The following is a 21,705-nucleotide window of genomic DNA, read 5'->3' as shown; positions in this document are numbered from 1 at the left end:
CTGTGAACACCTTCCAGGGCCCTGCCGCCTCCCCCTCCACATCCTCCCGACTCCGGCCTGAAGTGAGGTGCTCGGGCGGCCAGCGACACTGCCCACATGTCCCAGGTGTGGAGGCTCTTAGGATTTGTGTAGTAAAGCGAGTGGGAAAGGAAGAAAGCAAGTTATTGAAAAGAAATCTTTATTGTTAAATACAACACAAAAGTGCAAAACTTTATTGTAACCGCCACCTAAGTCAAGGAACCTATTTCCCCAGGAGGCTGTCCATGTGATCCTGCCAATCACAGCCTGCCCTCCTTCTAAGGAGTACTCCCTCTACTAAGGGGTACTATCCTCACTTAGAGGAAGCACTGCCCAAGGAGGCAAACCTTAGCGATAAGGCTCTGCCCTTTACCTGAATGTCCTTTAAGTCTGAAGGGTCCCCCTCTACCTTTGTTGCAGAACCTGGGTAACTTGAGGAAATGAGCATTTCTTGAGTAACTGCTATGTGCTGTCTTATAATTGTCTCATCACTTGTCAGGGAACAGGAAGAGACATCCATCTTCCATGCTCCCTAGCTAGTATTTGGGATGGGATAGGATGAAAATATTTGGGCGGAATGGGATGAAAAGATGAAGGAGAAAGAAGATTCGGTCCCCAAGCTGTGTTCTTTCTACACACCCCTGAAATTTCCAGTTAATGTTACTAGTCTCTTGGGCAAAGCTGCGAAGAGAAGATCAGGAAAGGCCAGAAGATACATGTGCCCTGTTGGAGCCAAAAGACCACATGGGGTGTGCTCTGTGTTTAGCTACTCCCTGGGGTGAGGTGGTGCCCATGGCAACGCCACACTGTGACACATTCTCCTAAAACATTTGAAGTACTCTTAGAAAGCTTTGGGGCTTCCCAGGTGGTGCTAGGGGTAAAGAACCCGTCTGCCAGCACAGGAGACATAAGAGACGTGGGTTCGATCCCTGAGTCGGGAAGATCCCCTGGAGGAGGCCATGGCAACCCACTCCAGTATTCTTGCCTGGAGAATCCCATGGGCAGAAGAGCCTGGTGGGCTACAGTCCTTAGGGTCACAAAGGGTTGGACATGACTGAAGCGACTTAGCACGCATGTAGAAGGCTTTAATAGGTCTCCTGCACAGGTGGTGATGGCGAGTCTTGGGAGGGCATGAGGCTAGGTTCAGGGCTGCTGGCAAGGTGCTGGTGGAGACAGGGGCAGAAGCTTGGCTCTCCTAGGGGCCTCATGACGCCTAAAGTCCGAAGTGCTCCAGGAGCCTCTGCTGGCCCAGGCTACCTCTGCCCATCTCCTGTTGCTCTGGGAGAGCCTTTTCCTTGGCCATAGGTTTCCCAGGACCCAAGGCAGTAGGGCTTTCCCCAACCAAACCACAAATGCTCTCTAAACTATCACAGCTTCACCACGGGTGAAACTGGCCCCATAGTGTGGGGAAAGCACCACTGCCTTGTTTCTTTGCAAAAATGTGGCCCCATTTCAGAAGGCTGACTTGGGAGCATTGTTGGGGAACACCTGTCATGAGAATAGAGTGGCATCAACTTACTCATAGGAAAAGGTCAGCGTTCATTCCAGTCCCAAAGAAAGGCAATGCCAAAGAATGTTCAAAGTGAAAGTGAGGTCGCTCAGTTGTGTCCAACTCTGTGTGTGACCCCATGGACTTGTAGCCTACCAGGCTCCTCCGTCCATGGGATTTTCCAGGCAAGAGTACTGGAGTGGGGTGCCATTTCCTTCTCCAGGGGGTCTTCCTGACCCAGGGATCGAACCCCGGTCTCCCACATTGTAGGCAGACGCTTTACCATCTGAGCCACCAGGGAACTACCACACAATTGCACTCATCTTACATGCTAGCAAAGTATTGCTCAAGATTCTCTAAGCCAGGCTTCAACAGTACACGAAAGCTGGATTTAGAGAAGGCAGGGAAACCAAAAATCAAACTGCCAACATCCACTGGATCATAGGAAAAGCAAGAGAATTCCAGAAGAACATCTGCTTCATTGAAGACACTAAAGCCTTTGACTGTGTGGATCACAACAAACTGTGGAAAATTCTTAGAGATGGGAATACCAGACCACCTGACCTGCCTCCTGAGAAACCTGTACGCAGGTCAAGAAGCAATAGTTAGAACCGGACATGGAACAACAGACTGGTTCCAAATAGGAAAAGGAGTATGTCAAGGCTGTATATTGTCACCCTGCTTATTTAACTTCTATGCAGAGTACATCATGAGAAACACTGGGCTGGATGAAGCACAAGCTGGAATTAAGATTGCAGGGAGAAATATCAGTAGCCTCAGATATGCAGATGACAGCACTCTTATGGCAGAAAAGCGAAGAACTAAAGAGCCTCTTGATGAAAGTGAAAGAGAGTGAGAAAGCTGGCTTAAAACTCAACATTCAAAAAACTAAGATCATGGCATCTGGTCCCATCACTTCATGGCAAATAGGTGGGGAAACAATGGACACAGGGACAGACTTTATTTTCTTGGGCTCCAAAGGCACTGCAGATGGTGACTGCAGCCACGAAAATAAAAGACTCCTTGGAAGAAAAGCTATGACAAACTTAGACAGCATATTAAAAAGCAGAGACATTACTTTGCCAACAAAGCTCCATATAGTCAAAGCTATGGTTTTTTCCAGAAGTTACGTATGGATATGAGAGGTGGACCATAAAGAAGGCTGAGTGTCAAAGAATTGATGCTTTTGACCTATGGTGTTGGAGAAGACTCTTGAGAATCCCTTGGACTGCAAGGAGATCAAACCAGTCCATCCTAAAGGAAATCCGTCTTGAATATTCATTGGAGGGACTGGTGCTGAAGCTGAAGTTCCAATACTCTGGCCACCTGATACGAAGAACTAACTCATTGGAAAAGACCCTGATTGTGGGAAAGATAGAAGGCAAAAGGAGAATGGGATGACAGAGGATGAGATGGTTGGATGGCATCACCGACTTGATGGACACGAGTTTGAGCAGGCTCCTGGAGATGGTGAAGGACAGGGAGGCCTGGCATGCTGCTGTCCATGGGGTCACAAAGAGTCAGACATGACTGAGCGACTGAACTGAACTTACACATAAGTCCCTCAGGGGTTTCTGAGAGTTATCAAAAAAGAGGAAGAGTATTTTCTCCAGAATAGCCACCCTGCCAGAGGCGCCAAGGATACCTCCAGTCGGGGTGTACACAACCCAGCCCCAGGGGACCTCACTCACCTGGATGAACCACCTGCATAGCTGTGTCAGTGGCTCTGGTCGGCACTTCACCTACCCGCTCAGATAGGAGAGCAGCACTAGAGCGTCAGAGAGGAAAACAACATGCCTGAGGTAAGCCCTACATTCTTGGCAGTGCAAAATGATCAGAAGGAGAGCGTTCTGGTGAGAAGGGAAAGTGAGAATGAAAGTGAGCGGGGGAGCCAAAGAAACGTTCAGTGAGCGGGGTAGCATGCTTGGGAGAAAGAAAGCCGGAGAAATGCAGAGGCCAGGTGGCCCAGCAAAGAAAGTGGAGACCTAGGGTCCTGTGACTAGCGTGGAAAGACCTCCTTCAGGGATTTTCACCGAGGATCCCAAAGGCCCAGAACAGGGCTTGGAACGACTGGAGAACAGGTTTCTTCAGAGCACACGTCTAGGGGGCACCCTCCAGTGCATCTGTGTGACCGGCACCCCTGGAGCTGGATGACGCTCAGCCAGTGACGCCAGGGAGGGCTTGTCTACAAAGTCTTCAAAATCTTGTTTCAGGGAGACAGAGGAATCCGCTCCCATCAGATGGTCACGAGGAGTCTAATGCAAGAAGGCTTAAAGCATGCTAACCACTTGGAATTGCACCACTGCCACAGAGGGGGTGCCAGCCTGGTCCTTCTCCCAACCCAGTCATCCAGGTAGCCTACAGGAAGTCCCAGCTCTGACTTTGGGCTGAGATCTCAATACCCACAGGAAGAATGAGGCAAAAACTCCTATGCTACGAGGCTGAGGCATGGGCCTGAGGAAACAGGTTTAAATTGCATCTTGAGAAAATTTCCGATGGTAAGCGCTGTGCTGTCCAGGGGCGACCTCTGGAGATCTAGTCCCTGCGGATCCCGAGCCAGATTAAAAGTCGGTCTAGAAAGGTCAGAGCCCGGGACATCCAACCATCACTAGAAAAGGGGGGGAGACAGACGGAGTTGTATTTACAACACCAGAACCTGTGGTAGGGGGTTACTGGATACTACAGGGCCTGGTTTAATTTGCTGGCTGGAGAAAAGACCCCAAGTTTCATGCTGTTCAAAAGTGGACAAATATGGGGTTGGCCAGACAGAAACACTCTGAAAGGCAGGAGTGAGCTAGGGTGGCCGCTAGTCATCATGTTCCAGTCCCCACTCCTGTCTGCCAAAGCTGAATGAATACTCAACTGCTACTTAAGGATGTGCCAATCACTGGTCTGCCTAGGCTTAGGGATGGAGAACACAGGATGGGCAAACTCCCTGTGGCTGCTACACTGATAGGCCAGGGCCAGGCAGGAAGGCTGGCCTGAAGTCCGAGTCCCCCACTTTCATGAGGATAAGCCTTGTTCTCAGGGTTAGCCCCCGCTGCCTCCTATATTAATGAAACCTTTCCTTCGTGCCCTTCCTCTACCAGCTGGGGCTTGGACCAGAGTAAAACAATATTCACTTCGCAGTCTACTGCTGTTTCCGTGACATTGCCCAGTGAAGCTGTGTTTGAACCTAATCAGCAGTTTGCAACCAGGGGCGGCACTGCCTCCTGAAAGTGGCTGAAAATGCGTATTGGGAGCGGCAGGGGGTGGGTGGGTGGGTTGGGTTACCCAATGGGTGGGAACACTACTGGCATTTAGTAGGAGAGGCAGGTGGGGGAGGTTTGCAAGGAATGCCAGACTGGCTGCATTCTCTGGAGTTCTACACAAGGAAGAATTGTCTGCCTGAAAAGTCATTTTGTTTTACATGGAGAAGCAAACCCACCATGAGAACCACTGTCTTTCTCAAAGCGAAAAAATGCACAAACCCTACTGCCTTCCCCTTTCTTCCTATTCCCACCCAAAGTCTCTTCTCATTTAAACTGATGATATCAGAATCAGAGGGGCCATAGCCAGGGTCCCACCCTGCAGGAGGCCTCCTTACCTGGGCATCTCAGTGTGGATAGAGCACCCGTCATCCAGAAGCATGTCAAAGCCATGCAGACTTGCTAGCAAAGAAATGAGACACAGTTGAGACAAGGCAGAGACCAGATGTGCTTCAGGGGCAGGGTGGAGGGATTTCCATTCCACGTGGACGGGGCCAGGTTCCCCATTGAGGGAGATGGGGTGATCTGTTGAGAGGAATCTGAAAGAGTTTCCCAGAGCCCATATGCTCCTCCAGTAAGCAAGAAGATGGTGAGACTATATATGATAAAGGAGTATATTATGCTAACCACTTAGAAGACAAAATGCCCCAAATCTGAATAATGGGGCAGCTCAAAGACTGGACTACGCATAGCAGGGAGGGATGGTGACTGAACCCATGGCACTGACCCATGGGGTCAGTGCTGTCCAGTTAGTTCGCCAGCTCAGCAGCGTCACAACAGCAGCTGCCGATATGGTGCAGAGGGAGTACAGAGGACTGTGTGTGAGTTCTTTTCAAAAGCATTAAGGCAATATTCTAATTTTTTAATTAAATATAATGTATATGGCTCGTAGTATGTACCAGGTGCTTGTTCTAAGTAATTAACAAACGTTAAATCCTCATACAACCATATATTTTAATTTTTTAGTTAAACATAACATATATGGCTCTTAGTATGTACCAGGTGCTTGTTCTAAGCAATGAACAAATATTAAATCCTCAAACAACCGTGTTAGATATTGTCATTCTGGCCCAAATCACACAGCTAATAAGCAGCAGAGCAAAGGTTTACACCCCGTCTGGATCCAGAATCCATGCTCTGAACTATTATTAACCAAGCTCCTTTCTGATGCAATGTACATCAAAAGCTTTAAGATTTTTGCATGTCCCTGACCTAGAAATGCCTTTTAAAAGAATTTAACCTAAGGAAATAAGCAGCACCACCCAGGAAGAATTTACATATGAGAATATTCATGCAGTGGTAAACCAGTAAAAAGCTGGAAACTACCTACACGCCAACAGTGGGGAGAATGGTTACTTAAGTCAGGGCATTCTACAGAGAAGTTTCTGGAGAATTCCTCCCACTACACTGCCTCTCAATGTACCCCCAGCTGCACTTAAGACCCAAAAGTGGAGGAAAAGAAAGCAATGGTGGATATTATGCTCCACACTGGCACCAGGCCCCATACTAAGGCACAATCACGTACTTTGGTCTCTTTTAATCCAAACACCATGCACTTACTAGTCCAGTTTTATGAGCGAACAAAGTGAGAGCCAGGAGGCAGATAAAGGATCCACAGAATAAATGGTAGAGCTCATTTCAGAATGCACATTGCTGACTGCCCTTTCCATACCAACCTGCTATTTCAATATGAAGGGGCCTTCTCTACTAAATCATTTCAGCACTCTGCCTTGATCACTCTCAAGAGAGTCTCAGTGTGTGAATTTCTCCCTTCAGAAGTCAAATGGTCTGGCCTCTTTAAAAATTCACCATTATACTTGTATGGAATTATGCTCTAGGGTCCAAAAATAGCAGAGACTGAAAGATGACCATCTGCTATCAAAAACTGGTCTTTACCCAATTAAGAGAAAATTATCTTAAGTGTATAAAAATTAATTTATTGAATCCTAAAGGAAAACAATCCTGAATACTCATTGGAAGGACTGATGCTGAAGCTGAAGTTCCAAGACTTTGGCCACCTGATGTGAAGAGATGACGCCCAACAATAAAAATTAAATTATTGAAAGCTAGGTGCCGAATGCCACTTGGAGCATGTCCCATGCGTTATCCAACTCAATTCTCATTATAATTGTTAAGGTGAAAATTCTCTTATTCCCATTTTAAGTAGAGGTGTTTAGCGAATTGTCCATGTGGTAAATGAAAACTGGACAGTGGTCAACAACAGAGAAAGAAAGCAAGAATCTACAGGGCTAGGGTCTCAGAGGCTGGGTGCTCACACTGCACAGCCCTGGAAGACACGGCTGCTCCCACGAGAAACAGGCACGTTTCATCCAGAGCCAAGCCTCAGAGCCTGACTGCCAAGCCTGCCCTCTTCACGCTCACATATCTTGAGCTGCTTGGCCAATGCCACCTGAGCTCCAGTGGGTCAGCAGGAGGGCACACAACTCAGGGTAAACCATGGAGGAGCAGGCAGACGTGGCAAAGCCTACAAACTGCTCTTTGAGGGCAGTGGTATGCAGGAGTTTGGATGAGAAGACCAGTCCCTTGACTTTGTACTTTGAAAACTCATATCCTAGCACAAATCAAAACTAAGTTCTTGGGGAACTGGACAGCACCCCTTAACAGGACAGGTTCCTACATCCTACACATAACCTTTGCATGATGATGTGGGCAATTAGGTTTTTTAGGATTCTGCCCTGCAAGAGACCAAGAGGGAAGGCAGGTAATTAGCTGTGGATGGCGTCGTTGGTTATACACTGGGATATGAAGTGCTCCAGCACTGGTCCTGCCTTTACTTAGCACTTTAATCCAGACCTTGGCAGGTAAAATGAAGGGGCTACAGTGTGTGACCCACGAGGCTCCAAGGGTCTGACTTACATGTGTCTTTTCCTTAGAAGTTTTCAGAAGGGTCAAACCTTTACATGACTGAGCTGGTTAGTGGGTATCTGTAGAGTGAGTTCATATCAGGAGCCCCCTCACTTGCTTACTGTCTTATCCTGAGGAAGATATTATAGACTAAACAGTATACCCCCAAATGATTAAGTTGAAGTCCTTCCACCAATACCTCAGAATGGAACCGTATCTGGGGACAGTGACTTTAAAGAGGTAATGAAGTTAAAATGAGGCCATTAAGATAGACCCTAATCCAACCTGATTCATATGATGAGAAATGGGGGACAGACAGAGGGGCACCAGGGATTGGAGGGCTCAGAGAGAGGCATCAGAAGAGAGGAAGAGAAACCACCCAGCTAACACCCTGACCCTGAGATTTCTAACCTCTAGAACTGTAACAAAGTAAATTTCTGTTAAGCCGCCCAGACCACATCCTAACAAACTAATACTGCAGAGGGTTCTATCCACTTTACACTTTAACCACAGCTTAACCATGATTCAGAATGATAAGTGAGCAAAAAATTCAAAAGGCTCTTTGGTTAATACTTTTAATGACATGATTATAATTATACAACTTCCATTATTCAACATTTTGTATAAAACCAGTTTACAATACACAAATGTGACAATATGTATCAAACTACATAGATATGCCAAGTTTACAGGCCATTATGAAGCTTTATCTTAAAAATACCTTCAGGAAAATAAACATTCATTCAGCCAGTTCTCTCAGCTTTATAAAATATGATTAGAAATATACATTTTACTTAAAAAAATCAAGACAATGATTGATCAAATATTGATTAATCAGTTACATTTTAAAACCTTTATTAATCTATACATGAGTGCAGGTTAGATAAAAGTCTGCAAATCATTGATATAAAACTGCAGTAATATAATCAGATGAACATATTTGCTGACAGTTAATTCTACTGGGCAATTAAGGAGGTAATTTCCTACACAGTATAGGTGAACTGTCCAGTCGATTAAACACATCTGTAGTATCTCCGCGTAGGGACATGGAGAATACTCAGATTTAAGAGAAATGGGAGAGCAGCAGCTAGACTCACAGGACAGTTTCGAGGGGAGAAAACTGTTACAGAATTAAAACAGACTTTTAAAGTTGCTTTTTGCTTTCCAAAATGCAATTACTAGTTTAAAAAATGTATGAAGAGAAGCAGCTATGCTACTTTCTGACAAACATCAAAGGAGCGCAATGCTCATTTGTCAAGCAAAGGAAAGGCTCCCAGAGCTCTTTGCATAACGCGGCCCAGAATGCCTGATGGTCCGAACAGCTCACCGAAGCATCTCACACTCCCAAGGGCAGACACATCGCCTCATGAGAACACTTGGGAACTCTTTTAGATTTTGTCTGGGCCCAAGAGGTAGAAATCACCCCTGTGAGAGGCGGAAGAGGGTAGGGAAGCAAGTGGGTGGGGGACAGGCTAAGAGAATCAAGTTTAGAACAGAAAAATTCTGGAGACCAGAAGAGCAGTGTGCCACTTAGATGCAGCTACATTTTGACAAGTAAGGCTACTTGATTTATTGAGGCACTGCTCAGGATCCATCCCTCTTCATTCGCAGGTTAGAGGGATTTCTAGTTTTTCTTTAGGATTACAAAATGGAAGTCTGTTCACACATCTAGGTACCCAGTTTGGCGGACATTCTTCTTTTGGACAGTCCCTGACTGTTGATGATTTGAGTCCCCAGAAAGCTTCAAGGGCACCTAAAAATATTCATTTCTAATTTTTATCCCAATGGAAATTCTCTTGGTGTATTTTCAAAGCTGTTTAAGGCTCTCAAGTTAAAGAAATCTCTCCATATCTGACATGCCCTATTTCATATTCCATACCAAGATCGTATACAAGAAATTAAAAATGAGATTCTGAGAAGATTCTTGGGTGTGCTGAAGTTTCAGCTGGGGACAGGAGGAAGAGTCTTTTATTCATAGCAGGAAGAACTTTCCATCAGTCAGACCCAGAGACTTCCTAGATTCTCAATATCCCCTTAACAACATGCTACACAATCCATCTGAAGCACTATCCAAGTTGTGTGTTCCAAGGAATGTTTCTTAACAAATCACTAGTTTGCTATGACTACTTTCAGTGAGCCTGTCAAAAACAAGGAGTTTTAGAAAGAACCACAGTGATAGCAACTCTAGCTGGAAAACTTGAGCAGCCACACAAAAAGTCAATTTGTAAAACAAAAAGTACATTGAAGCCCAAATTTTTCACTCTTGGCCAAAACATAAGATGGCTTATTCACTGTGAGGGAGACAGCATTTACTTGTTCTGATCAGCAAGAACGGTTCAGATGGAAGTTTGATTTTCATAACTGCTGGGGTCAGTTATGTAGGAAATGGCCTTTAAAGGTATAAAGGGAAGAAGAGTTGCCCTGAGAATTCAGTGTTTTATACCTGGGCACAGCTTGAATATTTAGTATCTCCCAGAACAACACAGCAAACACAATGTTTCTTTTCCCACTCAAAGCTTCATCAAGAGCTGTCTTCCCTCAGGTAAGCGGGTCTTTGTATTTACGAACTTTCAGGGACAGAAAACCACCATTTTTCTGAGGTCTGGTCCTGATGTTTAGAACCTGGCATGGCCCTACCGCATGGTGCCCAATGAGGAGGAGCTGCTTGTTTGATCAAAACAATGACATCTTCCATCTCCCCTCAAAACTAGGCAAACTTATAATTTACTCCAAGACAGTAGATACCATAAGAGACCCACAGTCTTCTAATAACTTTTTACATTGAACAGACTTTAATCTGCTTATTCCAACCACTCATTATTCTTTGTAACTATATTAAGAAGGCAGCTTTTTAAAAATGGAATTGCCTACTGACCTGATGCATTCATCTTGTAAAGAATGTGAAGGCATTTTGCCTTTCAATATATCTCCTCATTCTCGAAACTAGAATAGCCAAACACTGGTTAACAATAACTAAATCATTCACTTATGGAAGTAACCAAGGTGATTATAAATATTCTTTTATTTTGGGGCCCTGTTTCTTTTTAGCAGCAAATAAATTGTTTTGTGATTGCTTTACATTACAGACTGTTGTGTTTCTGTGGGATTGAGGGGAGAAGGCACTCTGCAAAGAGTTGTTAGTTGTATTCCCTAACCGAAGGCAACAGTGAATTTCTTATTTACAAATAAGGAAATCTAGATGCAAATAACCATGAGTGAAACCAAAAGGCCTGAGGCCATTAACATAACAACAACAAAAATTCACAATGCTACAGAGAAAGACCCTAACAAAATAACTTTTTTAAAAAGTCGTCATTGTTTGGGATCACTGTTTCCAGGGGAAACACCAACAGTGTGGGGTTTTTTCCTGTGTGGAAGTATGATTTTAATTTGTATGACTGGGTAACCAAATAGTGGGCAGCCTTGACATTCTTCAGACTCAAAGTGACACAAATAAGAATAACTTACAACAATTTTCCAACTCTGAAGCTAGTCTCTCTTCCTGAGTCTTCTAAAGCTACTACTAACATTCTCTTGATAGGTTTAGGTTACCGAAGTACCAATTTGTATTACAACATGCAACAGTCTTTAAATGTGGTTTTCACAGATTCTTGTTAATAAAGCACTCTTTGGTGGAAGACAAGCAGCTGGGTACTTAACAGAGTTAACATTACAACGGTATTACAAATATTAAAGTGAAGATGATTAAACCAAATAGTATCAAATCACAGAAAGTACCATTTCAGTAATGCTTGTTTTATCTTTATAAATTTTGACACAGGGTGAACAGCAAATAAATAAGTAAAAAACCTCCATCAGATCTTCAATTCTTCTGAAGGCCAGCAGCTAAAATGATTGCCATCACAGGGACATACGTGCACCACACAGACTAGTCAGCTCTCCTGATAACAGAGGGCTTTGATATTTACACCTGAGACTAATTTACAACAGCTTTTTGTGTTCAAGACATTACTATAGGAGAGTTGGGCCCTCTTCAAGTCATTCACTTGCACCCAAGCTCATGTAGTTATTTAAATTCCAGTGGACATTTTCTTCATTGAATAAACTTGTTAGGTGGAAAGCAGCTAAGGCTTTTGCAATTTTTTTTTTTCCCAAATAAATTGTGCTAAAGTCCTGTTGTAGTTTTCTGTTCCTAGAGTCTTCTTTCAGTTCTGGTCACAGGTTTTTACTTAACGCAAGACTGTTTTAGTCCTTGAAATGGAGGGACTACAGGGGAAAAAAAAAAGGATTTTACCATGAAGGCTTTTAAGTGTCCCATACGTAGTTATCAAAAACAAGGAAGGCAACATAATAAAAATATTGACATGCTAAAAAGGATACACTTGTATAATTCTTTAATGACAGATAACTTTGGAAAAGACAGTACAATATCAACCATAAAGTAAAGACAAACAGGAGAGAAAAGGCAGAGCAGAAAAAGTTTCAGTTCTGCAAAAAATTAAAAAACAATAAACGACAATAAAAAAAGAAGGGAGGGCAAAAGCAGCCGAGCAATGAGAGTACCAGAATGCCATCAAGGGCATTTGTTGCAAAGCATTCCTTTTCCTTCCTTCTCTCTGAGGAATCAGGCTGTGGGGAAAGTGGGAAAGAACGAAAAGATAAAGAAGTGTTACTTGATTATTTCCAAAGGCAGAATCTGGTTACAGAAAAAGCCGGGGCACTGCAAGCCGTTTCCAGTTTAGCAGAGTGCAGCCAGCACCCGGCACCTGCTCCCGCCTTGCTCCACACCGCCGCACAGCTGCAAGGGGACAGCCGCCAACCCTTTTCTGTATGTGGGTCAACTGATCTACGTTGATCTTCACCCTACCTCCCTTCTTTCCTTCCCCAAGAGATCACTGTAACTTTCAACTAAACAGCGACTTTCAGAGGACGACTGAAGCAAAAGGAAAGAGAGAAACCGATTCCCGTCTGGAGGTGACCCTCACTTAGATGATGATGAAGTTCTATTAGAGCAGCTCATCTGAATCAATCACTTAGTTTTCCGAGACCCCAAGAGAGTACTGAGTATAAAGGTCCAGGTCAGTTTGGGAAGCCAAGTGGGAAGATATCTGAAATTTCAAAGGAAGATTAATAATTTAAAAGAACAGAGGTAACCAGAGGAAAGAATATTTAGATACAACGTTCTGGGGCTCCTACAATGATACAGTTTTTAAAGACAATGGCAGTAACAAAAAATTAAAGCCCAGAGGTGATGGAATAGACACCGAGATCTGAGACTCTAAGGACAAGAAGCATTGAAAGGCATGATGATGGCAAACTTCACAAATGAGAAGACTTAAAAAGCCAAAGTCTGAAATGCAGCTACTCCCAACTGAAAGGCCTGTGAGGAGACTCATGGCTTCAGAGGCTGAGGAAAGAGTCTGAGTATTTATCTTCCTCCAAAATATAATTAGGCACAAAAAATAAGCAGAAAGTGATGGTTCCCAATGATGCAACTTAGACTAAAAAAGGCACTTGTACATGACAATTATCTTAGAAAACAAATGAAGTTATGATTTCTTTTAAAAAGGAAATGAACTAAAGACAGACCCAAAGAAACAACATATGCTTACAGAAACATGCACTCAATGGGTGAGCTGTGTAAAGCCATGAACCAAACCGAATGACATCAAATGAGCTGGCTAAAGGTTCTCAATCAGAGGCTTGATGATGAAGTGTTTGAGATCCATTCTAAAAGAACTTTTCAGACAGTCCATACGAGAACACTGAAAAACAGGCCAATTCAAGAAAGTGGATGAAGAAGGTGCCACACAGACTCCCCTTAGCACTCCATCTGCCACCAGACACGCCAGTGTTTCCATGCCTGAACTGTCATGGTTGTGCCAGAGCAGAGCTTAACACTCATGATTTACGTTTAGATGTGGCCAGTGTTCAGTGGATACATGGGAGAATAATCACCTGCCATGAGAGACACATGGTGGCAATTCTTCCCAACAACAAATATTTATGACAACATTCATAAGGATTTTTCAGTCTCCAAATGACTACTTTTTTAGCGTGTTTGTGCAGAAGTTCTTCAAAGAGGTACAGCCTCTCAATAAACTGTCAAAAGTCAAAAGAGCCAAATCAATAGAAAATGACTTTGGGTGAGGTGTTCATCCTGGAAGCCTCTAAGAGTAGAACAGAACACAGAAATGAAAGGTCAAGTTCTGTGGCACGATAGAGATGATAACACACAGACAACATCTCAACCTGCAAGAGAGAGGACCTCGCAAGTGGGAGTAACAGCAGACGGTCAGCCCTGGTGCCTTGAAAGCGTTTATTAATGCACACGGAAATGGGGTACTATTTTATATGTGTATATATGTGTGTACTGCTGTTCCAAGAAAAGATTTCTATTCAATACTTTAAAATTAGTTAACCATCTTAGCTCATATTATTTTGTCCTGAATCAGTTATCCTCCAACCAAAAACGAGTACTATCGTATAGGATAAAAGTACAGGCTACAGCTTGGGTGCCTGACACCCATTATTTCCTAGAAGCAGGAATGGGACTGTACATAATGCATTTGCCTTTCTCTTCTGAGCTGCAAGTGGTCGCAGTTAAGGTGATGTCAAAACAGGCCAAAGCCAGGCAAGAGGCAAAGGAGATCTGGCATGGAGGGAGGGCATGGTTAAAAGCACTATGAAACCCAGCTGACTCCTGTTGTTTTCCTTCTATGCCCCTCCAGATCTCTGAAAGTCCATTTCAGAATTTAAAAGAAGTCTTTGGTTTTCAGCACTATCCCAATTGCCTGAAAACAGCTTTGGGCTGTTTAAATACTCAAATTACTCAGTCTGAGCTCTACTTTAAAGTCCTCAAAGCAACAAGTCGAGGGACCTCAGGCAGATGCTCACTGCAATCAGGAACCACCTCTGCTGAAAAGCACAAGTTTAGATCACTAGACAAGACCTAGATGGAAAAACTGCCATCCGGCCACACCCTAAGAGGAGTGTGGTGAGGCCTGGCATGTACAGCCCCGGCTTCGGGACTCTAGTCATCTCATCTGAAACCTGGAGAGCACCATCCGGGAAAGCAGAAAGCAGAATTAAATGTGCAAAACACACCTGGCTGTGATGGAAGTCTGAAAAGAATACGTCCGTTCAAAATATGTCTAACTATCATCAGCAGCAGGCCTTTTACTTTAAATTTTTAATAATTTACATAAAAGTGTCAAAGTTAAAAAACTCCCATTTCCCCTCATTTATTGTAGAAAAGTTAGAGAAAAAGAAAATGATAAGAAAAAAAACTCCCCAACTGTTCTACCAACCAGAAGAACTGGTATTATAAGCATATTTTCCTTTTATCTTGGAGAAGAAAATAGCTACCCACTCCAGTATTCCTGTCTGGAGAATTCCATGGATAAAGGAACCTGGCGGGCTATAGTCTACGGGGTCCCAAAGAGTCGGACACAACTGAATGACTAACACACACACACACACACACACACACACACACACACACACAAATATTTAGGTTTATAAATATGTATATACCTTTATACATATATAAAACACATTTTACATTTATAAAATTAAAGCAATATTTCGTAAGTTTTATGTGTAGCCCTTTTCACTTATTGCTCCATAAGCAGTTAACCCAGGTCATTCATTAACTTTTCTTTGAAAACATGACTCTCAATTCATTTGGCAGAATTCATCAATCATTTCTTATTTCTTACTGTTATAAAAAAAATCCTGGTATTATGTTATAATGTACCTAAACTCTTGACTTTTTTGTCAGCATTTCTCTAATATTCTTCTCAATGGAATTAAAGAGTATTTGATACCTTCCCTAATGAAAAGTTTTAAACCCTAAAATCATGAATCAATGCCCAATTCTCAAACACTTGTTTGGAGGCACTATCACATTCTTAGCTAAAGAAAAGTTTGTAGTAAAAACTGTACAAAAGATTCTGCAAAGAGAAACAGTGGCAGAACTGAACAATTCCTTAAAACAGCAAAACACACAGGGCTCTCAGACTGTTAGTAAGTCCCTTAGGACACAGGCTGCCGGGGGGCTGCACCAGAAACCACCTCAGCGCTGAAGGCCGCGGCAGGCCCAAAGCCTCAAAGGTCTGAGAGCAGAGAAGTTAAAAAGTAGCAAGGAAAACTGTGGAGAACATTCCAAAGCCTGGTGCGGATTATCTTAGGCTGCTTGTGATCTCTGTAAGACAACACTGTCATGCCTCATGGGTTGCCAGCTCTAGGCAAAGATACATAAACACAAAAAAGGTGCCTCCCTATCCATCCTGAGATGATGGGAAGTGGGCAATCTGCTCTCTCCTAAAAGGGAATCTGATTTTGGAATATGCTGAAATGTCTCGGATCATGATAAACATCCAAAGACAACGGTGAGTGATGGATTTGGTCACAGAACATGTCCATTTTCTTGTCAGAGGGTATACTAGTGAAGGAAGTGCAAGATGCTAGGCCAGAAAGGGAAAGAGCTGCCCCTCTGGGGGTAGACTGTGACCAAGAGGACAGTTACTAGGTAAAGAAGGTTCCCAAACTCTCAAGAGCTCTCATTTCTCCACCACTTATGTGCAACTAATTCTCCAATAATTATGATGAGTCCGATATATAGACAGAAAGATTTCCTCTAAGTCCTGACAGAGAGCTTTGGAAGTTCTCAATTTAAGAACTCAGAAGGACACAACATTCTCAACTTTCCCATATTATGACCCAGAGACCACATTTCCAATGTTAAGAATGACCTCTGAAAAACAAAACATAACCGTAAATTAAAATGGTCCAGATTTTCTCAGATGATGAACCAGTCAACATTTTTGATTAATTTCCCATCACTGGGACTTTGCTTTCTCCTGTCTTCATTTCTATTTCCAGAAGATTAAACTGGAAAGCCAATATCTGAAACACTTCAGAAGAGTAGGGTTCTTTTCTCACCTTTTAAAACTGCTTTTTCTTGAAGCAGATCTGGTGGTTCTTTTAGTAATGCCTGCACTGCCAGAAATGTTAGGTTCAGATGTTTTACAGCTCTGAACACTGGACTGAAGAATTACTCTGAAAATAGTTGGAAAAAAAGAACATTATATTCACTGAAACAATTTGCAAATACTTGACAGAGGAGGGCATTTTTGCACTTTAGTGCAAATTACTTTCTTGAGAACTGATAGAATTTTCCATAAACAAATTTGTCAAAAAAAAAAAAGAAAAATCTGAAACACACTCTTATATCAAGTTCTTTTGAAATAAAGTATCTCATTTCCCTATGAAGGTTTACACAAAGATAACCAGAAAACTTTGCTTTCGAAAATTAATCATCTGGCATGTCAAGCAATTCCCACACCAAAGAAATCAATCAGAAAGACAAATTTCTGTGCCCCAAAGTAAAATCAGATTCTCAGAATTCTAGTCATGAAACAAGAAATCATTTTAAAACCCTAATTCTAAAGACTATGAATATAAATATATACACAGTATTCACTCTTCAAAGATGGAAGAACAAGCAACAGTACTCAAGTCAGCTTGAATCAAACTCAAGTCAAATTCATGTTTTTTGTAACATTTCAAATTTTAAAAAGATGTTCAAAGCAAGTTTTTAAAATCTGGATCACAACTACCTACTAAGTCATCAACTACCATTAAAATGAAATTGTTTTAATTTTGTGAAACTTTATTTAATTAGACTCTAGACATCTCAAGGAACTGATACCTATGGGAGTAGACTGCTCAGGAGGCAAATCAGAAAGAACCCCTCAGATAAAGCCCACACAGAATACCTACTCAGAAGTACAGGGTGTTTTAAATTTCCCCATTGAACTGTCATAGGGACAACAGCAGAAAACACCAAAAAATTTTATAAGCAATTGTTTTCTTCAAGAGATAATGACTAAAACACTGAACTTAATACATACACATTTATACATAGTCAACTTATAGTTATCTGTGAGAGAAAACACTATAAAAAGTTTTATCCTCATATATCCAAACATATAGGTGAGACAGCCAACAACAACTTCTGAGAACCCAGCTCCCGTGTAAGAAGAAACCTTTACAACTAACTAGCAGTTGGTCCTACCTCCTATGCCTGTGTTAACACCACATTAGTTAATAACCAAAGCCAGGTCCTTAAAATGTAGCAAATTCTTATAATTTTAGTATTACTCAAACCATAGAATAATTAGCATTTAGTAAAACGCTAACTTCTCATCATTGAAGAAACAATGGGGTTGTATTGCACTAGAGCAGAAGTCTGGAGGTCATTGGTTTTCAAGCCATTTGGGGGAGAGGAAGGGAGAGCTGAGGGTGGGGGGCTGCTAGCCAGGCTGTTTCTCTTTAAATGAGAAGCATTCCTGAAAGCTTTATGAAGAAGCCTTCAGTATCACTGAAGGAAACTGATCCTGAGTAAGCGAGTCAATGCTTGATTCAGGGTTTCTAATAGAGTTTTATCAGCCTATATGTTGACTGTTTTAACAAAACAGAAGATGTATATGCTGACATAGTTACATGATCAAAAAGGGCACCGACCGCTCTGACATATAAATTTTATCATTGAAAACAAGGAGTTATTTTTAAATTCTTTCTCATTTTATAAAGTGAGGAGAAGATATTTAGTTGTCTCTGCTAAGGCTGTGAATCTAGAATTTTTCATAGAGAAAAACAAAACAACAATTCCATTGCTATCACTGAAGCCCAGGCCCAGTGCTTCAGGCTGCCACTGCTGTCCTGAAGCCTCTCGCCCACTTAACAGGGCTCATGGTTTTTATCTCTATTTTTTATAAATGGAGAAAATGAGACTCTTGTTGGCTTTTCTGAAATACTACATCTACTTTTGAAATAATTTGAGGCTGCTGCTGCTGCAGCTGCTAAGTCGCTTCAGTCGTGTCCAACTCTGTGCGACCCCATAGACGGCAGCCCACCAGGCTCCCCTCTGTCCCTGGGATTCTCCAGGCAAGAGCACTGGAGTGGGTTGCCATTTCCTTCTCCAACGTATGAAAGTGAAAAGTGAAAGTGAAGTCAAGTATCAACTATTACACTGTAAATTCAGAAAAAAAAAACCAACAAAAAACAAGAGCCAATACACTACCTGCTGAGGATATTTACATCCTGATTTCTTAAATTAACTACTATGCTTAAATATTATTCAAACAAGAAATTACTGCTAATTCATATTTTAAGCTGATAGGAAACATCTTTTTAAAATTATTTACTTCTCTATAAAATTAGTGAGAACAATTCATGTGAAGTAATATTAGTAGCTGATAATTTATGTACAATTTTGAAAATAAGAGCATGACAGAAATTTGGAATGCATTAATCTCATCAATAAGATTCAGGTCATCAGTTATTTGCATTAAAAACAGACTAGTTATTTCATCTATAGGTTATATATCAATAAAGTGGGACGAAAACACAGCAACTAAACTTAGATATTACTTATATTACAAATAACACCCTAAGGTGGATTAAGCTAGCCAACAAGGGTGAAGTATTTACTCTGCCATGGGGATGCGGGAACTCAGTACCTCCTGCCTTGCACACCAAGCCAACCGCATAGCTTTGCAGGACAACATTCAGCACATGTCATTTCTCCTTTCCATCTTTTCCTCACAGAACCCTCAGTCTTACTTTCTATCTCTTGCCAATACTAGAATTCCTTTTCTTCTCTGCAGTATCTTTTGAGGCCAGGATTTTCAGATTTTGGATACAAAAATATCTTCAACTTGAGGCAAAGCAAAAAAAAAAACTGAAAAGCCAGGTCTCTAATCAATCAAGTCATAAAGTGCTCTGAAACAAATGTTCATTCCAAGAAGAGGCTCCATCATGCAACCATGCACTACACTGGCTGTCCACCAGTGATACAAAAAGAGCCTTCAAAATGATGGGCCTGAGGCCCTGCAACGTGCATTGGTCCCCTTCCCACTGTCTATGAGGTCCTTTGCAGCACATGAAGTGCCATTATAGGCTAGCTCTCCAGGCATGCCAGGCAACAACCTATCAGGCAATGCTACATCATCAGCCAATAGAGGCGAACGTCGACAGCAGTGCCCTGGAGTAGTTACCTCAAAAGATAATTACAAGGATTATACCTGTTTACATTACTGTTACTGCTGAAACCTTTTGGTTTCCATAAATTGAAAATTAATCAGAGCAGGCAAATACTCTGATTTGGGTCTAGAAACACAGTGGCAAATGTCAGTAATAAAAAAAAAAGTTATGTCCTGGCACAGAATACCAAAAAGAGCCTGACAGAGACTATTTTTAAACATACCTTGCAAAAAATAATATAAGCATGAAATGCCTAAATATTATTAGCAATGAGTCCATCTGTTCTAATGGCCACTCAGAATAGTTTGAGAAGAATAAATCTATGCAGTGCATGATGTTCCCGAGTCAGAATGTGTGAAATCTAAGATCAATAAGAGAAGTAAAGGAACAAAACAAAACATTGTAAAGGGATAATTCTTATCAGAAATACTGCATATGTAATAATAAGTCTGGGCTTCCCAGGTGGTGCTAGTGGTAAGAACCTGCCTGCCAATGCAGGAGACGTAAGAGAAGTGGGTTCAATCCCTGGGTTGGGAAAATCCCCTGGAGGAGGAAATGGCAACCCCAAGTCCCATGGACAGGGGAGCCTGGCAGGCTATAGTCCACAGGGTCACAAAGAGTCAGATACAACTGAAAAGACATAGCAAGCAAGCAAGCAAATAAGTCCATACCAATAAGATATTTTAAAAATATCATAAATAGGAACATGTTAAGCAGATTTTCCTTAAATTTGAAAAGAAAAGCATCTGCTAGATTTTTTAATCCTTTCTAGCCATTTGAAGACATTCAATGAAAGCACAAACAACTGGAGCTGGTTGCAATGGAATTCTACTTTGGAGGAGATCCTAGAAGGCACTTTTGTATTCCTTTATAACTCCAAAGTCCAAGTCAGAACAGGACAAGAAATTCTTAAAATTTGAACTACAGAAAAAATTCGAAGAAAAAAGAATGCAGCCTGGATGTAAGAGAGTAGCAGGGAACCACAGTTTCACAAGATACATCCTCCTTTTCTGGGCTCTTGCTCTTAACTACATGATGTTCTCCAGTAAGCTTCTTGCCACATTCTTCTGCAGAAAAGGAGTCTCTCCACTGTTAAGGTATTCATTTAATGACAAAGAGTATAAGGAGAAAATTGACTGTGCCTCAACTAGTCTAATAAAAACATTCTGATTACTTTTGGGAACGGAGGAAAGTGGGAGCACAAGGAACACAGTAATTGTCATATGGAAACACACAGACAAGAGACTCCAGTCTTCTCTGCTTTCCTACTTTCACTCAGCACCAAGTGCTGAAAACCATACTTAACTGTATGCCCTAAAGAGGAGGAAGTGAAACAAGGCAGAGGAGAAAAGTTTGCTTACTTAAGGTACAAGACTGGGCCTGCTGAGAGAGCACTGTGTACAATGGCAGAATCAGAGGTGAAAAAGGATGCAATGCTCATGAGACCTCACGGCTACAAAATCACACCTTTCCTAACAGCAGAAAACCGGTGGGAAAATTCTTTTTGCTAGATTGGAAAGACTACATTGAAGATATCTACTCAAGAAAACCAGAGGAAAGTTGTACAGACGACTGACTGAAAGAAAAACCATCCCAATGATCCCAAACTAACTATATATTTTTGACAGGGAAAAGAAACTACTTCATTGTCATCATAAATTGCTATTTCAAAAAAAAAATCTGTTAAGAGTAAGTGCATTTTAAAAACAAAGTGTGTTATTTTTAACGTCCCTTGTATGAAACTAACAGTGAAGACTTCCTTCCCTACCACCAACCCAGGAAGTGCAAAGATTCAGAATAAGAACCTTGGAAAAAAAGGCAAATCAAACAAAGCTAGAAGAGCTGATAGTGAGAAAAACATGCATCATGAGAAAAACACTGGACACCAGAGGTGAGCACTAGTAGAGAAATGGAATGGGACACTTACACAGCAGCTATCTGTCAAAGGTCCTGATGGCTACTGTGTTCTTAAACCATCGAGACAGAATAGCAGGATGGGGAGAATGTAGTCACAAACAATCCACCAGATGACAATACTACACAGTGCAGAGGTCAGCACAGCTAGGGAACATC

General features: G+C 42.0%; 1 protein-coding gene across 21 annotated transcripts in view; it reads right to left on the bottom strand.

Annotated features, from left to right (window-relative positions):
* Positions 1-161: 161 nt before the first annotated feature.
* CDC14B (cell division cycle 14B) overlaps positions 162-21,705 on the bottom strand; it is a 132,132-nt gene continuing 110,588 nt past the window's right edge. For 4 of the 21 annotated variants that reach the window (XM_060409050.1, XM_060409056.1, XM_060409051.1 and 1 more), the window contains 2 exons: positions 16,528-16,644; positions 8,182-12,210 (listed from right to left, as the gene is read on the bottom strand). In XM_060409050.1, the coding sequence (XP_060265033.1) occupies positions 12,012-12,210; positions 16,528-16,644 (316 nt within the window). In that variant the 3' untranslated portion in view covers positions 8,182-12,011. Of the gene's footprint in view, positions 5,158-8,181; positions 12,211-16,527; positions 16,645-21,559; position 21,705 lie in introns of those variants that run through there. The other 17 variants (XM_027964219.3, XM_060409058.1, XM_060409062.1 and 14 more) reach the window with 10 other exon arrangements.

This window comes from Ovis aries, chromosome 2 (genome assembly GCF_016772045.2).
Source record: "Ovis aries strain OAR_USU_Benz2616 breed Rambouillet chromosome 2, ARS-UI_Ramb_v3.0, whole genome shotgun sequence".
Lineage (NCBI taxonomy): Eukaryota > Metazoa > Chordata > Mammalia > Artiodactyla > Bovidae > Ovis > Ovis aries.
The sequence above is the reverse complement of the archived record's forward strand: the minus strand, read 5'-3'. Positions and strand labels throughout refer to the sequence as shown.